Source organism: Panthera onca, chromosome A3, assembly GCF_046562875.1.
Source record: "Panthera onca isolate mPanOnc1 chromosome A3, mPanOnc1 haplotype 2, whole genome shotgun sequence".
Classification (NCBI taxonomy): Eukaryota; Metazoa; Chordata; class Mammalia; order Carnivora; family Felidae; genus Panthera; species Panthera onca.
Genome location: NC_138341.1, coordinates 30,055,851 through 30,078,949, shown reverse-complemented (window position 1 = coordinate 30,078,949; position 23,099 = coordinate 30,055,851). Strand labels below are relative to the sequence as shown.

The following is a 23,099-nucleotide window of genomic DNA, read 5'->3' as shown; positions in this document are numbered from 1 at the left end:
GTAAAAAGCTGAAACATAGAAACCATATGAATAATTAAGCACTCTTATTTCTAACAAGTCCTATTATCAGATTGATTTGGGGGAATAGAAATTGCTTTTTATCTCCCAGAGGACCAGTGCTCTGTGTGGTGCTGAGCAGCAGCGGCGAGCAGTGCTACAGTGGGGGTGCCGACGGACTGATCCAAGGCTGGAATACCACGAACCCCAATGTCGATCCCTATGACTCCTACGGTAGGTGTTTCCCCCAGGATATGCAAGAATAACTTGTCTTCCTTTTACACATTTTACATAGCATATATAAGGATAAAATGAGATATGTTAATAAATTGGTAAAAGACAACAAGGTCTTTATGTGGTTGAAAAGGACTCTTGTATTTAGGAATCAGTTTGATATATGATGTTAAAAGAAAAAAGAAACAAAATGGATTATTCCTGCAAAAAACAGTTCCCACCCTCCCAGAGTTTTGTTGATTGGAAATGGTGGCTATGACTGACCATCGTTTTCTTCATTTTGGGCATCTGTACATTACTTGAGACATTATTACACATTTCATTACTGTTCTTGACAAACAGCCTAAGGAAAATTAATGTTGGCATCATCTTCTTGATCAGTTACTGGAGTGTGTAGAGGGTAATGACTTTTAAGCTCCATGACACCAAAATACTTGAAAGGCCTTAAAAATTAAGAAGTGCCTTTAGTCTTGGGAACAGTACTGTGAAACATAAATCCACATGATAATCTATCACTAGATTTTACCATAAATTCTTTTGCAAAAACTGTTTAGGAATTGACTCTTTTGGTTTCCTCTTATATTCTCAGACTTTAGAATGGTATGAAGTGTCATATTTGTCCTAAAACCATATTTTCCTCTTCACTTTAGATTAATTTTACCACCAAACCTAAGTAAAGATAAATTCGATAAACAAAAAATTTTCCCAACATATATTTAATAAACATTTAACATGTATTTTGTGAAAGGTAAACCCCCTCTCTCTCCCCAGGTCTCTTACAAATTGATCTGTTCCATATTTTTCCTTACTTCCTTTATCTCTCTATTAGAGGATCAGTTGTTCTGTCCCAAGGCAACCAGCCCTTCTCCTTTGGCTCTTGACCTCATTCTCTCTTGTTTCTTTTGAGACTGCACTTGATTCGTTCTTGCTGTCTCTCTTGCTCTCATCTTAAGCCTTGCCCTCTTTTCTCTCTTTCCACCCCCTCCACATATAAGTAAATCCAGGTAGCTCCTCTCCTGGGCAAGGGGAAGCCTTTTCTTGACTCCATTTCTCTCCCTGGCTTGTGTTTAGTCTCTGTTTCCCTCATCATCTGTGTGTGTGTCTCTTTGGTGGTTGTGACTAGAATACACAATTTGGAGTTACTAATTCCATGTCCTTTCCCCGGGCATCATCCCTCTGCAGTCTGTCTTCTGGTCATTCCCCTTAAATATACCAAGATTATCAGTGACTGTCTGATTGGCTGATCCAAGGGGTATTTTCCAGTCCTTGTTTCTCTAGACGTATTGGCTATCTGAAACTGTAGAACATTCCATCCTTGTTGAAATTTGTCCACTATTGGCTTCTGTGACAATTTGTTTCCTATCCTTCATAAACTTTTATTTTTCTCACCTTAGATACTGGCATTTATCAAGGCCCACACCCTATTCATTCCTTGTTTTGTATGCATATTCTTTGGTAGACTGAATCCACCTCTACGGTTTTATATGCTGTTGACTCATAAATATCTTCTGTAAGCCTCAGACTGCCTACAGAACATTTCAAAGTCACCATCTCATTGTCCATAAATCCCCGCAAGTGCTGTGTTTCTTCTCCCATATATTCTTTATGAGACGGTGGCACCACCACAGTTGCCCAAGCTAGAAACCTAACAGTTATCCTTGTTGCCTTGTTCTGTTTGCTATCTGTACCTTATTAATTTCCTAGTAATTAATATTTACCTAATATTAATTACCTAAATATTCCTTGAATATAGCCCTTCTGCTTTGCCCCCTTTCCCACTGCCCTCCCCTAGGTGTTCATCATCACCCGCCCCCAGACTGCTGGAACAGTCCCCTTGCCGTCATCTGGATTCTGTCCAGTCTGTCTTCTGCACTACAGTGAAGGCTACCTTATTAAATACCTACTTCACCCTACTGCTCCTGGAAAACCCCGTAGTGGTTCATTTTGCTTTCAGAATAACTCCCAACTACCTTGATAATGCTGTAGAAATCCCACCTTAAAGTAGCCACTCTCCTCTCATCTTTCTGTCTCCAACTTCACACTTCAGTGGTGCTGAATTGCTTGTAAATTTCCTCACATGTCGTGCTTTCCTTCCTTTGTGATTTTGCAGGTGCCGCCTCCTTTGCCAGCAGTGGCTTCCCTCTAGTTTTGACTGGCCAGCCCCCGTATACTCTAGGTGTCATTCTCTCCAGGAAGCTTTCACTCAACCCTGTTACTCTCCATGGTTACGATGTCAGTCACTGTTACTGTACTTATCACAACATCTTTTGAGACCAGGATAGCACTGTGTCTTAATTATCTGTGTGGCCCCAGCATCTAGCATAGTGCCTAACACACCGTGTCTTCAATAAATATTTTATGATATGACAGAGAGTAGAGGACAGATAACATTGACATTTTAAACTTAACATGTGTGAGCCATCTTGAAAGTACTGCTTCATAGAGTCACTGTGAGGATTGATAATTACAGTTTCCAGTTTGACTTTTGTCACGAAACCGTGCTAAGTGAGCCTCCTTCCCTTCATGCACATCATTCACATGTCGGTTAGTGCTGTTAGAGGGGAATACCTGTAGGTCTCAGTTCATGTCCACCGTGAATTCCAGGGACCTGTTGCTCCCAGGAATAACTGCCATTCGTAGTGCGGAGGTACAGGAGGCTGGTCTGAAGAAGCGTGTCCAAAGTGCTGACAGAGCTCAACGAGGAAAGGATCTCTGTTCATTTCCTCGAGGAATAGTTGTGACTTCTCTGAACACAGATTAAATTCAAATGATGTGTGTTAACGTGCTTTTTAAAAAATCTAGACAAATGGAAAGAAGGGAAGGAGAAGGAAATACCTGATTTTTTTAAGGAGAGAAATATGTACTTTAAAATTTTAATTTATAAGTCCTAGACTCTGCATGTGCGTATTTCCAAGCCTGTTTTTAGTTACTGCAACATTTCAGAAGAATAATAGAAACTAGGAAGCATATTTTGTGCTGTTATTAGACGCTTTTGTTTGTATTTCCTTTCTCTGGAATCTGAGTTACCTTTATGATTTGTTTTTTTCTCCTGATTTTGCATTCTTGCTATTTTGTGTAGATCCTTCTGTTTTAAGGGGCCCTCTGCTGGGCCACACCGATGCTGTCTGGGGCTTGGCTTACAGTGCTGCCCATCAGCGCCTGTTGTCCTGTTCAGCAGATGGCACTCTCCGATTATGGAATACAGCCGAGGCTGCTCCAGCCCTAAGTGTATTTAATGATAATCAAGGTATATGCTTTTTTTTTTTTTTTTTTACCATTCAACTGAATCTTTTATAAAGTGTCTAATTCTAACAACAAGCAAATAAATAAGTAAACGATTCTATAAACTCTTAGAGTTTAAATTTAATTTGAAGGGTTTTTTTTTTTTAAAGTAATGAAAGCATATTTGTTTGAATTTCCAACTTATGATTTTTAAAAGCATAGTATTCAGTGAAAGAACACACATTAAAAATTTTTTTAAATCAAAATATAACATCTACAGTAAAAATGGATATTGAAGATATGTCTTACTGGGTTTGACAAATATATAACTCTTATACCTCTCAAGATCTAGAACCTTTCCTTCACCTCTTCAAAGTGTCTTTGGGTCCTTCCCAGCCCCTCTTCCCATTTCCAACCAGCGGTGTGATTTCTTTCATTACAAATAAGTTTTATCTGTTCTAAAATTTCATAGAAGTGAAATCATATAATATGTACTCTTTTTGTATCTGGCTTTTTACTCTCTAATGTTTTTGTGATTCATCCATGTTCTACATATCAACTTATTTATTTTTATATTTAATAGTATTTCATTAAACCAGTGTGTTTATTTATTTACCTTTTGATGGACATGTGGGTTGTTTCCAGTTTTTGAGTATTATGAACAAAACTACTATGAACATTTATTTTTTATTTATTTATTTATGTATTGAGCTAGTAAAGAGCTAGAAGTAGAATTGCTGGGAGTTAGAAGTGGTTTTGTGTGTTCAATTTTATGTGAAATTGCCAAACTTATCCAGAGTGGTTGTGCCATGTTATACCACTGACAGCATGTATGAGAATTCCAGCTGCGCTTCATTCTTAATTAATTAGCATTTGGTGTTATCAGTTCATTTAGTTTTAGACACTCTGGCGGGTGTGTAGCAGTGTTTCATTGTGGTTTTAATTTGCATCGCTTTGGTGGCTAATTATTGTGAGCACTTTTGTGTGTGTGTGTGCTTATTAGCTATTAACGTATCTTCTTCTATAATATACAGATTTTTTAACTGCTTGCTTGCTTTAGATTTTGAACCATATAAAAAAATCAGATTATATTCATGTATATGTATACATGCTATGTATACATATCATTCTATTCTTTTATGTTTGTAAGCACACTATAAGTTTAACCAAGTTTTATCCTATTCTAGATGATAAATAAAGTACCTTCTTTATTCTTGAGCTGTTTTAACTTGTGTCTGGGTTTTGATGAGTTGCCTGCATTTGATATTTGCATGACTCTACCAGTAAATAATAATTTGAAATTTTATTTTTTTAATTCCGTATTTCGATGAGTTAGAATTCCTCATAAGAGATGGTCTCTTAAAGAATTCCCACAATGCCACTCTAAGCCTCAGGTAAAAGTGGAAGCAACAAAACTTGTAGTCCAGAAATGTTTTCCATTTGTTTTCTGAGTAAAGGCCTGCATTCTGTGAATATATTAGCTGAGTAACAGGTAGAAGACTTGCTGAACAGGTAAAGATAATAAAATAGGCTAGGGCTAACAGTAACAAAAGAAATAATCTCTATTGAATGGTTAATGAGCTAATTTTTATTCTAATGTTGAGCCTTCTTTACTTCTTAAGGAAATCTTGTGACTATTTGTTTTGCTATATTATAAGGACATTTTCAACTAGACCCTCTGATCACCATTCTCTGAATATGTTCTGACTCTCTTAGAATTGGGAATCCCTGCGTCTGTGGATCTAGTGAGCAGTGACCCGAGCCATATGGTAGCATCGTTCAGCAAAGGATATACAAGCATCTTTAACATGGAAACGCAACAGCGCATTCTCACTTTAGAATCCAACCTAGATACAAGTATGTATACCAATTTTAAGTAGTCTTTGTTTGGGTCAAATTTTTAAACTTTCTCAAAATTATAATTACTAGAGTCAACTACAAAAAAAACCTGTTATTATAAAGAGTTCTGCCTTTTAAATCACAGAACACAGTTACTTGGATAAAATGATTTACAATTGATTTTAAGACTTTAAATTTATGCACATTTGTAACTATACTATTTGGAATAGCATTTGAGCTATTCCAAAGAGGAGTCAAGTCACATCCCCAAAGGCAAAGGAATTAAAAGCAAAAATGAACTGTTGGGACCTCATGAAGATAAAAAGCTTCTGCACTGCAAAGGAAACAATCAACAAAACTAAAAGGCAACCGACAGGATGGCAAAAGATATTTGCAAATGACATACTGGACAAAGGGCTAGTATCCAAAATCTATAAAGAACTCACGAAACTCCACACCTGAAAAACAAATAATCCAGTGAAGAAATGGGCAGAAACATGAATAGACACTTCTCTAAAGAAGACATCCAGATGGCCAACAGGCACATGAAAAGATGCTCATCAGGGAAATACAAATCAAAACCACACTCAGATATCACCTCATGCCAGTCAGAGTGGCCAAAATGAACAAATCAGGAGACTATAGATGCTGGAGAGGATGTGGAGAAATGGGAACCCTCTTGCACTGTTGGTGGGAATGCAAACTAGTGCAGCCGCTCTGGAAAACAGTGTGGAGGTTCCTCAAAAAATTAAAAATAGACCTACCCTATGACCCAGCAATAGCACTGCTAGGAATTTACCTAAGGGATACAAGAGTACTGATGCATAGGGGCACTTGTACCCCAATGTTTACAGCAGCACTCTCAACAATAGCCAAATTGTGGGAAAAGCCTAAATTTCCATCAACTGATGAATGGATAAAGAAATTGTGGTTTATATACACAATGGAGTACTACATGGCAATGAGAAAGAACAAAATATGGCCCTTTGTAGCAACGTGGATGGAACTGGAGAGTGCTAAGTGAAATAAGCCATACAGAGAAAGACAGATACCGTATGTTTTCACTCTTATGTGGATCCTGAGAAACTTAACAGAAGACCAAAGGGGGAGGGGAGGAAGAAAAAAAAGGTTAGAGGGGGAGGGAGCCAAAACATAAGAGACTCTTAAAAACTGAGAATAAACTGAGGGTTGATGGGGGGGTGGAAGGGCAGGGAGGGATGAGCACTGGGTGTTGTATGGTAACCAATTTGATAATAAATTTCATATTAAAAAAAAATATGGGGGGGCGCCTCGGTGGCTTGGTCGGTTAAGCATCCGACTTCGGCTCAGGTCATGATCTCACGGTCCATGAGTTCGAGCCCCGCGTCGGGCTCTGTGCTGACAGCTCAGAGCCTGGAGCCTGTTTCAGATTCTGTGTCTCCCTCTCTCTCTGCTCCTCCCCTGTTCATGCTCTGTCTCTCTCTGTCTCAAAATAAATAAATGTTAAAAAAAAAAAAAAAATTAAAAAAAAATATGGGGATAAAAAAACAAAGAGGAGTCAAGTTTTATACCAAATGATTAGTTTTCAATTCTGTTTGAAGAAAGTAATATTTATTCTGAATATAAAATAAATCTGTTTTTCATTTCTCATAATTTCATTTTTTAAATCAATTTAGTTTTGTATTAATAATATTTGACACAGCTCACTACTGATTAGACTGTAAATTAAGTTGTGTCTCTTAAAATCTCAAATATGAAGCTTCTCATTGGATACAGAAAGTCAGGAAATAATTTCTCAGATTGTGAAAAAGATACTATAGAATCTTGTTGATTTTTGGCTTTTTAACCATTGCTTTCTGTCTTTAGGCTTAATCCAGACAATTACATTTTAGGTTGCAGTTGACAAAGGAAGCTGTGTACATATATATTGTTGTTTTAATCTGAGAACTAGCTTTAAAAATAATTACCATGGTGTGTTTGTGTGTGTGTATGTGTGTGTGTGTGTGTGTGTGTGTGTGTGTGTGTGTGTGTGTCTGTCTCTCCCTCTCCCTCTCCCTCCCTCCCTCCCCCCACTCTTTTCCTTGCAAAAATTTCCTTCATTCCATTTTGGCTTTCTTCATTTTCTCTTCCCAATCTGTTGGCCTTTGTTTTTTTCTGAGGTCTTAGGAGAATTGTTTGGGGAAATACACACGAATAGAGTTTTGAACTATTTGGATGTAAAAGAGAGGGGTGAAAAAACAAAAACTGATATTATGGAATAAGAAAAGGAGAAACTTTTTTTCTCAAGAAATAATAGGTTTTAGACTCTCAATAAATTTAAAATCAATTTAAACATATGACTTAAAGCTACAGTAGTAAAATACAGATAACAATATGAAACTAAGAAGGATGTGAACATTTTTGGAATGTAGTCAATTCTTAGAATGTCCTGAGTGGTAAATACTGACTTTAATGACTGCTACAAATTAATAAGATGTCAAGTCTGGTGGATGAGATGGATGAACTAAACTCGGCAATCCCAATTTTCTCTTTAAGTGTGTGACAATAAAGTCATGTGACTTTTTGCCTGATACTAGAAACATTTTCTGAAGAAAACTGCCAAAAATGTTTTGAACAAAGGCAACATTATTGGAATAAGTGATAATTACTTTGAGTTATAATAATAATATGTCCTGACATTTTCTTTTTTAAATATATCCTTTTTTTTTTTTTAAATGTTTATTTATTTTTGAGAGAGAGCGAGTGAGTGTGAGAACACAGGCAGGGGAGGGGCAGAGAGAGATGAGAGAGAGACACACACAGAATCCGAAGCAGGCTCCAGGCTCCAGGCTCCGAGCTGTCAGCACAAATCCCGACATGGGGCTCGAATCCACGAACCGCAAGATCATGACCTGAGCCTAAGTCGGACGCTTAACTGACTGAGCCACCCCAGGCGTCCCTGTCCTGACATTTCCTAAATTATCAGTTTGATTACTTTAGAGTTGTATAAATTATCAGTTTTATTACTTCAGAGCTGTACTTTTATTCTTTTCTACTGTGACTACCCCTGCTTATTTATTTTTTTTACTACATTGTTCTTTTCTGTAATTTAGCAGATTTTTAAAAAATTAAAGTTCAGACCAAAAACATGTTTCAAGGTAAAAGTAAATTTCTTATAGAATTAAAAAGGATGGAGGTTTTTGTTTTAAAAATCAGAATAGACTCACTTTCTGTTCATTAATGTCAATTATGGTGATTTGTGATAAAGTCAAAGGTATTTGAAGCAGGTAATTGAGGTCTTGTCAGTCCAGTGAAAAGTAAGCCATTTCTAATTACAAGCTGAATACAAATACTTGCAGGAGTTTTTTAGATTCATTGTTCAATTTATTCCTAGTGTTCTTTGCATTTTGCTTACATGTCTGATTTACCATTAAGTGGAGAAACTTCCTTAAAAGTATTACTAAGTAAAAACTCTTTTGCTTCCTTCCATCATTTGATTTCTATCATAATTATTTTCTAGATCTCAGCATAATTGAAGCTATTCTCAGAAACCTCTCTCTCAGAATACATGGGATATTTTACTTAAAGTATTTCTTTTCTTTTGTTACTCTCCTGCTAGATCCTACAGAGGATAATGCTCAGTGGTATGTTATCTCTGGAGGAAAGAAAAAAAAAAAAACAACTACAGGCTGAGCTTTGAAACTAAAGTCTTTGTTAAGGACCATTTAAATTGAGTATAACTGAGCTTACTCCACGTGGTCAAGTGACTTTGTTTTATTCTTAGATAACAGGCCATTAGTACTGGAAAAAGATTACCTTCAGTTTTTAAGATGTCATATTTTTAGGGACCACAAGAAAATCCAACAGAGTACCCTAATATTACCATTATTTTTATCTATATTTAGCTATATTTTCTATTATGTGAATGTAAATTCATAATAACTTTACTAAGATTTAAAAAAGTTTAACTCTTTTTGAAATAATTTTAAATATGCAGAGTTTCAAAAATAGTACAAGAACTAGTTACATTTCACACGGATTCATCAGTCTCTACCATGAAACAGTTCATGTATTGTGATACAGGCCTAATGACATGTGGCCTGCTTCTCTCATTGTGCGTATAATTGAAATTCTTTGAAAGTTACTGTATAGGGCACAAAAAATAGTGTTAGGATGCTGACTATTTGAAGATTCCAAACACAGTAGACTGTCAAATGATAACCATTTCTATTATGATGAGAAAGAGAAGATTATACATTTCAGAAGCTCTCTTTGTCATATTTGTCTTCAGATGATAACCATGTGATAAAGAATATCTAGAAAGAGTGGAGATTTAAATTTGGTTATCATCTACTTGTAAGTAACGATGGAACTTTATTAAAGCTGCAGAATATCATAGATCATCAGAGAATGAGAAATGTCTGTGGCCCCACGCTCAGCGCTAGGTGGCACCCATTGATGGCAGGTGGTGGAAAGAAAATTCTCATTTGTAAGTACCTCTACATTTGTCAGTATGGTATTGTTCAGGCACTTCTTTCCTAACATTGATGTTGAGAATACAGTCACAGAATAAATTAACTAAAGACAAATTAAAGTAACAAAGTCTCAGGTGAGCATTCAGTCCTCTTATATGAAGAAATAGTAGCGTTAACTTTGTTGCTCTTTTTTTTTTCTTTTTCGCAGCCACCTCTTCGTGTCAAATAAATAGAGTCATCAGCCATCCTACTCTTCCCATCAGCATCACTGCTCATGAAGACAGGCACATCAAATTCTATGATAACAACACAGGTAAGTGTTTATTACAGAGTGATCAGTGTTAAAACAAAATAAATAAATAAAACCCACTGTAAGTAGGCTGACTTGGGTGTCTGTTAGTGGCTATATAGTCTAGGAATAAGCATGGAAACAAATACTCTTCCAGCTCAGTTTCTGTTCATTCTGTCCAAATCTGCTAAGAACTAGTCTTCATGATAGCATATAAAATCATCTTAGGTTATTTAAGTCATTTACTTAATGTTTTATTTATTTTTGAGAGACAGAGTACAAACGGGGGAGGGGCAGAGAGAGAGGGAGACACAGAATCCAAAGAAGGCTCCAGGCTCTGAGCTGTCAGCACAGAGCCCGATGTAGGGCTTGAACCCACGAACAGTGAGATTCACGACCTGAGCCAAAGTTGGATGCTTAACCAACTGAGCCATCCAGGCGCCCCTCATCTTAGTTTATTTAATAATAAGTAGATACTATGTTTTGGCCCTAGCACCAAGGTTATCACTAGGGACACAACTGAAAAGGTCATTCAAATACCAATAAAATTGATCTCTTGCTGTGAATATGTTGGGGAAAAGTAGAAACATGTTAGAAGTAAGAGGCATATGATCATTATATTTTGTTTAAAATTGTTCAAGTTTGGGGTGCCTGGGTGGCTCAGTCAGTTAAGCATCTGACTCTTGATTTCAGCTCTGGTCATGATTTCACAGTTCTTGAGTTTGAGCCTCGGTTCATGAGTTTGAGCCCCATGTCAGGCTCCACACTGACACTGCGGAGCCTGCTTGGGATCCTCACTCTCTCCCTCCCTCCCTCTCTCTCTCTCTTTCTCTCTGCCCCTCCCCAGCTCACAGTTTCTCTGTAAATAAATAAACTTTAAAATTGTCCAATGTTGGAGAGCCTTAGTGTTGGAGATAGAAACCCCTAAGTCATTTGTTTTTTTGATTCAGTTTTCCATAGACTACTCTTTTCTGTATTATAATATTGACTATCTGGTCCTGATTGATTTGAATTACTATATGTAAGGTGGGGAGGATATGTGGGCTTTCCCATTTTTTATTAGCTTTCATTCACTAGTCAGAAGGAAATTCCTGAAGAGCTGTGTTCGGAGGAAAACACTCCATATTGGCAGCCATATTTACCTGAGTATCTGCTATTAGCTTTGTAGATATATTAACTTTTGCTGACTTTGCTTAGCTGTGAGTAATGAGTAATTTAATATTTTAATCCCTTTCTGTATGTTGTTTCCACCAGTATTGTGGCCAGGTTTTCCCTCCGTTCCTTTGTCTTTCCGTCTCTTCTGTTCTCACAACCCATATAATTTGCCTGTAGCTAAAGGATGCAAAGTAGGTGATTCATGTCTTAGTCTTAGTTAATGAACATGGCTTAAGGGAATATTTGTGTATAAATGACTGACTTTTATATTGCTACTTGAAAGACAGAAGTATAGGGGCGCCTGGGTGGCTCAGTCGGTTAAGCAGCGGACTTCGGCTCAGGTCATGATCTCGCGGTCCGTGAGTTCGAGCCCCGCATCCGGCTCTGTGCTGACAGCTCAGAGCCTGGAGCCCGCTTCAGATTCTGTGTCTCCCTCTCTCTGACCCTCCCCCGTTCATGCTTTGTCTCTCTCTGTCTCAAAAATAAACATTTAAAAAAAAAAAATTAAAAAAAAAAAGACAGAAGTATAATCTGAAATTTAAGCTTTTGTTTCTCATTACCATGGCTAGAGCAGGAGGGAGACACATTGTTTTAGCTGTGATGGAAAAAGCTATTGATGCGGTAAGTACACAGAGAGGGGTGACTGGAGAAATCAGTGTAACATGGTAACTGGTGTATGTTCAGGATGAGGAAAGCTGTTAATAAAGAGTAACAATCTCTTTTTCCCAAAGGCAAACTCATCCACTCCATGGTAGCCCATCTAGAAGCTGTTACAAGTTTAGCAGTTGATCCCAATGGCCTGTACTTGATGTCTGGGAGTAAGTACATCAACTATGGATTATTTATTTATCCTATTTTCATGTTAATGTAATTTTTCCTTTCAATTTCTTTTTCTTTTCTTCTTTTTTTTTCCTTTCTTTTGATACAGGTCATGACTGTTCAATACGTTTGTGGAACCTAGAAAGTAAGACGTGTATCCAAGAGTTTACAGCTCATCGGAAAAAGTTTGAAGAATCAATTCACGATGTAGCTTTCCACCCATCCAAATGCTATATAGCCAGTGCTGGGGCTGATGCACTGGCCAAAGTCTTTGTATGACACAATGCATCATCTTCACCTTCTAGCTCTTTATAAATAATCAACTGCACAAAAGAGATACAGAAGACCAGGGCAAGAATCAACCTGTCCTGCCCTTTTGTTCTGCCGAAGGAGCACAGAGAACATTTGTTAAAGTATAGTTTTGCAATTCGTATACTGTTTTCTAAAACTAAGGTTTGTTCTGGTTGCTGCAAGCTCAGCTGAATCTGTGAGCCTGAAAACTGTTTCAAAATTTCCCCCAATAGGAGCTATTATTTCTGAGGTTGTTCTAATTCGCTAGGCAGGCCTGAGCGAACATAGGTTTAGCCTGTCCCTATTGAGTAAATAGGGCATGCTATAAGGGATAATTAAAAAACTTGATGACTGGGAATGATAGAGGAAGAACAGAAATTGAGACCCAGTTCTCCCCTGAGAAATCTTGTTAACCACATTAGGTAGTCAAAACAGTAATCTTTACCATATCTGTTGTACTAACCCCGATGTGCATAATGAGCAGGCAGTGTTCAAATGAGTTTTTAATTTAGCTCTCCTTTCATCTGTGCACATAAAAGTACCTGGCAAAGCATTTTACCATTAGGGGAAAAAAGAAATGCAATAATATGTTAAATATATTATTATTCAAAAATGCTAAACAAATATTTAGTTTGTAAGCAGATTTCTATATTGTATTACCTTTTTGAAAATAGATTTGGTACCATTGTAAAGTTAAGCTGTCAAAAACAGTCACCATTATCGATAGTCAGTAGAGTCTGCTTTTACTAAAGAATTTAACTTATTCAGGTTCAAGATTCTGTTTATTTTTAAGGGCAAGCAGGGCATATCTTGATAATTTCTATTAATTTTAAAATTCACTTTATTCATGTGATATTTCTAGTACCAGAGTGGTTATCTCATATTGATGAAATCTTACCTTTTAGTGGTTGAAAAGACGGAAGTTATCTGTGAGTACTTGTTTTTCAAAATCCACATAACCATGCTTCGGATGACCTCTTGCTTTTTCTTTGTCTCTAATATTCAAATTATCTGACACCTACCAAAAACAGTTTATAATTATGTTTTGACAGCCCAAAGGATATGGTTAATGTCAGGCAGCTGCTTTTGCAGTACTAAATAAAGCACCTGGTTTGTGCCCCAGAAGTCTTCCATTAATCTATCCAAGAAGAAGAGCCCACTGGAAATCTGGATGGAAGAGTTCAGTGCATCCCTTGGTTAAAGAGTTTTCTCTTTCCCTTCCCCTACCCCTCCATTCTTTAATTGGAGTACACAGCGTGTTTTAATAGGCAGTGTGTCAGTATTGTTTCTGTGGAAAACTGTCATAAAGGACCAGGGTTCCTTGAGCTCACCTAGGTTCCTTGAGCTCACCTAGCCTGTGACCCACATGTGGCCAGCTCTTAAGATTCCCATGACCCCACTCTTTGGACCTAGTGTCTTCACATTCTTTTGTTTGCCCCAAATGTCAGAGACCAGTGTAGAAATTAGGAATAAATTATTAATGCCCAACTTTTCAGCAAAATGTATATATAGTAGTTTTCATACATAAAATCCATATCCATAAATGTTTTAATCTTTTAATATAATTCCTACATTCCTCTCCCAACATATCCCATTGTCGTAACAATGACACTTCTGATGATATGTATATTTACTCTGAAAAAGTATTCTGGTGGTGATATGGATAGTAATTGACAATTTTTCTTTAAAATTTCTGCTTTTCTGCCTCTAGAGTTTTGCAGCATACAAGCTAGATTTGCCTGATTGATAGACAGATATACTTTAATATTTTGACACAGCTACCTTGTCATTTCATCTGTGCTTTGGTTCACAGTGGGCTCAAGGGACTCCTTTCTATAATCGAATGAATTGACCTGGACTTGAACTCCCAGGTGAATGTTTATATTCCCATGCAGATATAGAAGTCCACATTGTGTTTGGTTCATTCCTCTTTTTGGTTCTTCAGTGAGTAAAAAAAAATGGTGTTGCTAACCTAACATTTATATAAGTATACTGGAAAATCCAGTCGGGTGCCCTTACTTGGCATGTTTAGGATGGACTAAGCTATTGTTTTACCACTTACTGCTTAAATTACCTCGCAAGGTCTCCAGTGCCTGCTTTACTTACATCACTGAAATTCTCAAAACCAAGAAAGTCTCTTCCCTTACGTTTTATACCTCCTGGTTGAAATTTCTCTCTTCGTGAGTGGAAAATGACCATGAGATAGGTAAACTGTGGTGCAGATGATGGAGCTTTGAAAGTTCTTTAGCCAGCCAGTGCCGGGCCATTGGAGACCCTAGACAGAAACAGATTCCTCTCCACTAGCACTGTGTAGATCACAGCCTAGAAATGAGCCAAAGCTGTCTTCCAGCCAGAGAGAAGCATAGACATGTATCTGCTTTCCCCGCCAGCCTATCAGAAATTGAATCCCCCAAATGAACAAATTCAAGATTCACACAGTCATTGAAATGCTTTCATAGTGCTTGGTTTGTAAATATTTTGGGTGAAATGTATTGGGAGAGTATGAAAATCAGCAGGAGACATGGTCCCTGCCTTATTTTCATATGCTATGAATACATCTCTGGGACTTGCAGCACCCTTCTCAAAACCCAGATGTCATATGGAGCTCATTTGCTACTCGAACCCTAGACAGGTATTTAACATAAGTGATATAATGACCTTCAGTATTTTTCTATTGAACAAGTTTAGCGATTTTTGCCATTAAACAGATAATTAGTTATGCAAAGTATTTAGCTTTTATAATCATTTTAGTTATGACTAAAAGGGGGGAAATTATGCTGCATCACTGATAATGAACTTTGTGAAAAATTTTTGTTTATCTGACTTTCATTCCTTCAGTATTCTTGCTATAAATTTCTTTTGGAGATAATGATAAAGATTTATTTGAAAATGTCTAAAATGTATGTATATTTTATAAATATATATTATATATATTGTAGGAATATATATAATATATATAGACTATATATATTATATATATATATTATATATATATATATATATATAAACCATAGGTGCATTTTACTGTTTTGTATTTTCATTCTTAGAGGTCATGTACACCACAGGTAATGATGAGTATGATGAGTGTTGTGCTGTTTGCTTTTGCAGTATAATATATAGTTCTAAATGTTTCAATTACTGTATATACTATATTCATTATAGGCTAGCATGCTTGTTTTAAAGACTGTCATTCTAGTTTATTAAAATCTGAATGTAAGAAAACCTGGCTATTCAAATGTGAATTGAAAAATATTCCATTCTCAGTACTGAACTATTTCCATTGAACATTCAGGATTTTTTTTAACAAAACAGATATCATCAAGAAGGCAATAGCTAGAGAATGAGAGGTGCCTTTAAAATAAAATACAAATGCAGCCTTACAGTGAGGATGAGGATTGAGCTGGGGTGGGGTGGGGGGCTATGGCAGAGAGAGATTGAGAGACAGAGAGAGAGTGAATGTGTGCGCGCGCGTGTGCGTGTGTGTTTGCCAGTCTGTGAAGATCCTGATTTGTGACCATCAATGTCTTTTCAGTGTATCTGCTCAACTTCTAGGATTTCAAGGGACATTTCATGCACTGTCTTCGTGCTCTTCTGAGCACCACATGTACTTTCCAAGGATTTTGAATGTGAATTCCTAGAAATTTCAGTAGACAGGAAAATAACTATTCTTCATGATAGTTAAGTTCAGGTAAAAGGAGAAATTATTGATTCACCAAAATTATGGGATCTTCTAATGTTGGCTAGGTAATTTTTTAAAAATGTAATTTTTAAAGGCTTACTTTTTTAGTACTTCATATATTTCCCTCTTACACAAGAGCATGCCATGAAATTCTTCTGTGATGAAGATCCAACTAGTAAAAATTATTTTTAGATTAAACACCTGAACTAGTTAAAATACCACCTAAGAATAGTGTTTAAATGGCATCTTTCATATCTACCTCGTTGTCATTGCTGCCATTTTAATGAAAGCAAATCTTTATGACATCAGAAATGACTGGATGCAATTTCTCTGTTGGTGCTTTTCTCAGGCTTTGTCATTTAAGTTATATTGAACTAAGATGTCACAAATCAGATTGAAAGACTCAGAGTTTTGGTTTTCTTTTGAAAGAACTGCTTAAAATTTATCATCAGTGTTGATAGTGAGTGGATATAGTTCAACTCTGGTTAGTATACGTCTGTGATATTTTCAACCAAGAGCCAAACTGTTACTGAATTTACATGGAAAAAGAGCTCTAAGTACAGTTTTCTTCAGCTTACTTTATTCTTTGAAAGCTATTTCAAGGCTATTAAGTACATAATCATTAATTTTATGTACTCTGAAGTTGCCTTTGTTACTGTTACTTGTCTAGTTATTTATATAATTGCAGTACTTTATGTGTTTGACACTGGGATTCAGGTTGTATAAAAGTAGTAGCTGACTGAAAATTATATGTATATTTTTGTGAAATGTGTCAATTCCAGAAGTTCCTTTTAGGGGAAGGTCCAGAAAACATGTCCATCTTTAAAAACAAAGGACAGGTCATTGGTACATGATTTGAATCATTTTTACTTTCAGCACTGAAAGCTTTTTAATTGGCCGTATCCATCATCTAGCTGGACCTCCATGTCAGTGTAAGGGACACCAGATTGACAAAGTATTTAGCAGATTGCATCAGTTTTGTTTTTGTTTTTCTGTTTTCGTTTTTTTTCTTAATCGGAGAAAAAAAAAAAACACAAAAAAACAAAAACCAAAAAACTAATCTAGGCCAAACAGAGATCCCTAGATTCCACTTATTTATTCTAGCAGTATTCCTGAAGTGGTGCTTAGGGGTCAGAATTTTCTGGATCTTTGCTAGTTAAGCTTTAGATTTGATTTAACTGGGACCACATGGTTGCCATCCCTGTGATGCAAATTAGAAAGTTCATTTTAATTTAGATTAACTTTAATGTCTGCCTGGATTTTTAACAGGCTGTGAACCAGTGAGTGCCTTGTTAATGTAGAATGATTTTCCCTGGTTGTTAGCTCCTTTCTGAAAATGTCTCAGAGAATGGTATTTTAGTTGACTTGTACAGATCTGCTAAATTCGGTATTATCAGCAGTCAGAAAGCCTTCAGTCTACCATGTACCTCCCTCCCTACTTTCTTCTCATTGTTTGGCTGAAGTTTGCCTCTTGTGAGAAACAAATTCGACCCCCCTCTCCACACACTTTTTTCAATCCAGATTAAGAGGTATTCCCTACATGCATTCCAACTGTATGATCTAATATCTGTTTTTAGGAGGAACCACTTCTTTGTAATCCTGAAATCTACTGGTTACTTTACGTCCTTCTTAACTTCAGTTTACTAGAGCTGACTCCAGGGCATCATCAGTTTAGATTCCTACTAATTTCTTTTCTCCACTCCCCCCACCCTCACCCCCTCCCCGCAACTGGTGGGCCCTGGACCAGATTGTTTGATCTTCAGGTATTTTTAAATTTAGTTATAATATCAATTAATGTAAATTAATCCAAATGCTAATTTTTGTGGTGCAAGAAGTTTCTTTTGTAAATTCAGGGTATGGATAAGCTAATTAAGATATCTTTATTTGGTGGCTCTAAGTGTATTATTTGTTTTTAAATAAAGTGTACAAATATAGATAATGTGCTATAGGTGTCTGATGAATTGAAATATTTTGGAATCTAGTGGATTTGCAGTTTATTATAAAATACTTTAATACAACTTGATTTTGTTTTTTCCAGTGGGGGTGGGGCAGAAGAGGCATGCAGAGGAATGAAGGAGTATTAGACAAAGTAGATGTGAGTCCAAAATAATAAGCCAGTCTTAATTATTGATTGTGAGGAAGATAGAGAAATTTATCATTATAGAGTGTGAACCTTTGGAAAGCCAGTAAAATTAAAATACCCCATGAGATTGGATAATTGATACTTTCAGGGACACACATATATTTTTCAAGTGTTTAGTTATATATTTTTAAAAAATTATACACACATATATAAATTTAATGTGTTTTTATTTTTATTTAATTTTTTGTTTGGCTACTTAACAGACATAAGCCCTCCCCTCCCCCTTGCCTTTTCAGATCAACATCAGTTTTCAAGAGCTGTCTCTGCCCACAGCTCACAGTCTCTTTGTTCCAATCTGAAGCCACCATACTATGTGGAATCTGAAAGTGTCCTTGAAACTATCTGCCGTTCTCTGATGTTTTTGTATTCTGCTGTAGCGATGAGTTTATATCCTTTAGCACGTACACATTCTTCAGCAGTGTCAGAAATACCCCTTTTTGTGCCTTTTAATGAGAACTGAGACATTGCTGGAGTAATTTTTGAGTAATCTAGTACAGAAGGCTAGGAAGAAGCCAAAGTTTTTTCATGGATTAATGGGCCCTCTGGGGTGCCCCAGAGTGTTCCTCTGACCTGCATTGGGTTCCCCGAGACCATCACCGAGGTTTTGAGGGGCCCCAGAGATGTTCTGGCACTTAGGATAGTCCCCAGGAACACCTAGGAATCTGGCAGCGCCATGTAACTCAAACACTGTGGCTGTGAAGTGCCCCTCCATTTGTTCCTTATTAGTTCACACCTGTTGCTTACAGTGATCGGGATAACTCTGATTTTATGGGGAATCACTGGTATGCACCTCTAAAAATTGGAAACCCTGTCTTCTGGAACACTAACTTAGTATAGTTTGTATACTTTCAAAACCACAGAATTCAAAGTTCACCAACCACAAAATGACTCACTTTGCATTTCACTTAGATCCTACAACCGTCCTTTCTCCATCCTAGTGGTTTAATTAAGGGTAATGGTGGTTTTAGTCAGACTTGAAGAAGGATCTATTTGAGTGAACAAAATCTGCAATATCCTGCTAACAGGAAGGGCCTATTTTGTAGAAAATTCCCTTGTCCTCGATGATTTAGCCATTCACCTTACATTGCAGGCTGGTCCAGATGCTAACTCCGCATTGACTTTCCCTGTGTGCCTCTTTAAAGATATAATTAATCCAGTAATGTAAAGGAGAACCCACCATAAAACATCTGTTAAATAGCACTTGGAGCACTGGAATGAGTATGGCTAATTCATGTGCCAAAGTTTTCTGTGCTCTCATAAACTGCAGTATATATACCAGGTTCCCAATCTCTAACCTCAAACCACAGATATTTTTGAATTACCTCATATAATAGCATCACCAAGTTAAGGGTAATGGTAAGGGAAACCCATCATTTACAAATGAAATTTCCCAAACTGAAAAACTTTTTTTAATTAAACACTGCATGGAATGCAAAAATTTTATGTTTAGTATGAGTTGTAAAAACAAGGAGTTTGTGACTTGTGTGAGATGTGCTGAAATGTTAAAGTACACTGACATCTAGCTATTTTCTGAGTGAAATGGACCAAGGCAGTAGTTTTTCATAAGTAAGATTAACTTACTTAGAGCAAAAGAAATCTCATCAGAAAGTTTACTTCGGGTGCTGGCTAACTTGGGTGAGAGTGTGGGGAAAAACTACCGTACCAAGAAGGAAAAGCCACCAGCCATTGGCTCCCTTTTTTCTTTAAATGACTTGGAACGATGACCTCTGAGATCTTTTGACCTCTAAAAGTGAATGGTTCCAATTCTGCCTTGTCATTGCTCCCTGTTACCTAAATGAAAGATTTTTAGGAAGTACATCAAAAGTATTCTAGAGCTCTCAGGTAAAGTGTCAGCATAGCTTTTATTATATTTTAGGAAGCCATATTAACATAGACCCAAGTATGTTGTGCCACTTGTATATGTCAGAATGACGACCAGAAATGTAAAAATGTTCTCATGAGGCCAAGTGATAATCCCATGAAAAGATCAGAAAGTCATTTGTGTAGGATGAGTTGTTTTGAGTGATTTTACTATGCTTTCAAAACCATTTAAAAATATATTTGCATATTTCTCTACAGACTTTTGAGCCCATATATTTCAGAATATCCTGTTGGTGGAATAATTTTATTCAGTGTGTATTTTAGAAAAAGAATTCAGTGGTCTCACATCTTTTGACAGTTATTAATGATCAAACTCCTGACACTCCCTCCCCTTTTCCTCCCCTCCCCGCTGGAACTCATTGGTATGTAGACCAGTAGCATATGTCTCCATGTTTTGGCTGCCTGGAAAAACAGCATGTTTGTATAGTTTGCAGATAAACATGGAGCCTTGTGTATTTGATACATGTCAAAATGATTGTGAATATCGTGTAAATAATGTTAATTAGCAGTGTCCCCTCAGCTAACAACATTAAGGTTAGATTCTGCCAATTACCATTCAGGAGTTTTGAAAGTATGCACATTGAGCTAAAATACCACTTAATTCATTTAAATGGAAACTTTATTTTTCAGTGAAACAGTACGTGTTCAGTTTCCTTGTAGATCTCAGGGTCAGAAGAAATCAGGCTTTCTCCCAACTCTAAAACATTCAGGCTTTCTTTTATTCATTTTGGTCAGCCTTTTAAATTAAATAAGCAAGACAATAAACTCCTATTTCTCATATCCTACTATACTTGGGAATACACATCTAATGATTCCAATTAAGAAAAAATAAACCCTGCAAGCAGGCTTCCCCCCACCCCCCCTCCCTGTCTTTAGGAACATCATTGCTTTCTGGAGGAGAAATTATTTTACTTCAGAAAATGAAGGTGAGAGATCCATGCAGTTTTGTCTCCTTGATATATGCAAGTTATGTACAGCTTGCCTCTGCAGAAAAACACAAATTTTATTTTGTATGATTTTTAAAAGTTATTTTGGAAGTACAAAAATCAGCAAGGAAGTTTATTTTATATACTGTCTTTCAAAATCTTAGATTTTTTGTGTTGCATGGGAAGCATGTAGTGATGAATTTTATTATGAATGCCTTGTTTCTACCCCATCCTCAACTCACATTTTACATATTATGTATTGCTCAGTGTCACCTAACTAAAACAGGTAAATGACTGCTTCAGTCTCTATAAGCTCATTTGTTTTTCTTATATTCTGCTTAGCACCTCTCCTGGTGCCTTCCCATATAAAAAGTACTCAAATACTATCTGTGGGTTGAGAAATTAGAAAGCACATTTTCAAAACTCTAAATCTATCCAGATCTTCAAAGACAAAAAAATCATCCCTGCAGGTTCCTAGCCGATCGCAGATATATTTAGATCTGTGAGGCTGATCCTAAGATTGAGGTCTGTACCCTAACTGAGGAGGAATTTGGATCTCACCTGGAAGGTGGCAGCAGAATGGCCAAGACACCACCCTCCTGCACTCTTCCAGTCCTGCCTACATGGGAATTAAGCAGAGCATGTGGGGGACAAGGACATGTGTCTGAACACTGTTAATGGTGCATCTTCTTTCCCTGACCTCTCTAGCACCAACCCACTGGCCTTTGATCTGTTGTGGGGCAGCTCCTCCAGTCTGGAACTTAAACCTGCCGGGACTGTCTTGGGCCCAGGCCAGATCCACCACCCTTTCCTTGCAACTTTCAGACGGTCCAGCTGTTCCTAACTGGCTGTTTTTTTTCCCAAAGAAGTAGGAAATACCTCCCAGTAGAAGATTGTCAAGAAAGGCATTCCTCTGGGGGAACTTGCCTTGGATTTGAAGAATCTAGGACAAATCCCTCGGGATGTTTTCAGGGCTGCTTTTTGCCTAGAAGATTTGATGGTAATTATCTAAATGTTTATTAACTCTCCTGGGACCGAGCTCTGTGTTGTCTTGCTTTGCAGCTACCATTCCACCAAGGCCCAAGTGGCTTGCAGCCTTGAGCTGAAAAGCTGAATTGCTTCAGGAGCAAAATAGTCAACAAGTTAGAGACAGACTGTATTTTAACAATCAAATGACTTTTAAATCATTAAGAGAATCATCAGAAGAGTAGTGAATTGAATTTTTCACATTTCCATTTCTAAAGGCTTATTATAAACAAAATTGAGTGTGAAATGTTCAATTAAATCTCAAAATAATGTTAAACCTATATATTATGTAAGAACTATTAGCTCTTCAAATTATTAAAAGAGGATTATTTTAAGATCAATCCAGGACAAAGGAAAGAACAGGATTTTGACCTGGACACAGGACATTGTCGGTGAAACTTTAGTGAGACTAACTCTTATGAATTGGGTTTCTCATCTATGAAAAGGGGATTATACATCTGCCTGATAGATTGGTTTGAGAAAAGAGATAAAAACACCTGATAAAATGTTGGGCAGTCTTAATAAGCATCCAACAAATAATTATTCACACCCTGAGTTCAGACTTCTTGTCCATGTAATTCTGTCACACTCCTGGTAACTTCTAGAATATCAGAGTTTTAGGAGAAATGAGGTTAAAATGAACATCAAGAGTAGCCCTAAAGAAGAAGTTACTCCTAAAATATTACTTTCCTCAATATTTGAGTGCCTGCTGTATGTCAGTCAGTTCGAGGTGCTGACATTCAGCAGTAGACAAAGTCCTTTACCTGATACAGCTTACGTTCCAGTTGGGAGGAACAAATAATATCAATAAAAAATATCGAATATTGGTGATAAGTGCTAAAGGAAAGGAGATGGGTGTTTCACAGATGTAAATAGGGGTACAATTTAAATTACTGCAATTAACTAAAAGAGAAACACAAGGGGCACGTGGCTGGCTCAGTTGGAAGAGCATGCGACTCTTGATCTCGAGGTCATGAGTTCGAGCCCCATGTTGGCTGTAGAGATTACTTAATTAAAAAAAAGAAAAAGCAACAAGTGAAGTAATGAAGAGACATAATGGCAGAACTCCTATCCCACCATACCATTCCACTCCCGCCCCGTCTTGTAACAGCCCGGTCTATGTATCCCTATTTTCGTTCATCCAGATAGGTGCACACAAATACTA

General features: G+C 37.0%; 1 protein-coding gene and 1 long non-coding RNA gene across 4 annotated transcripts in view; one reads left to right on the top strand and one right to left on the bottom strand.

Moving 5' to 3' along the window:
* The window catches only part of STRN (striatin), a 99,792-nt gene extending 76,801 nt beyond the window's left edge, over window positions 1-22,991 (top strand). For all 3 annotated transcript variants that reach the window (XM_078444796.2, XM_078444795.2, XM_078444797.2), the window contains 6 exons: window positions 110-231; window positions 3,311-3,478; window positions 5,170-5,310; window positions 9,934-10,038; window positions 11,901-11,987; window positions 12,098-22,991. In XM_078444796.2, coding sequence (XP_078300922.1) covers window positions 110-231; window positions 3,311-3,478; window positions 5,170-5,310; window positions 9,934-10,038; window positions 11,901-11,987; window positions 12,098-12,267 — 793 coding nt within the window. In that variant the 3' untranslated portion in view covers window positions 12,268-22,991. The remainder of the gene's footprint in view (window positions 1-109; window positions 232-3,310; window positions 3,479-5,169; window positions 5,311-9,933; window positions 10,039-11,900; window positions 11,988-12,097) is intronic.
* Window positions 1-23,099, bottom strand: part of LOC144615960 (uncharacterized) — a 426,549-nt gene that overhangs the window by 278,313 nt on the left and 125,137 nt on the right. The window lies entirely within an intron of this gene.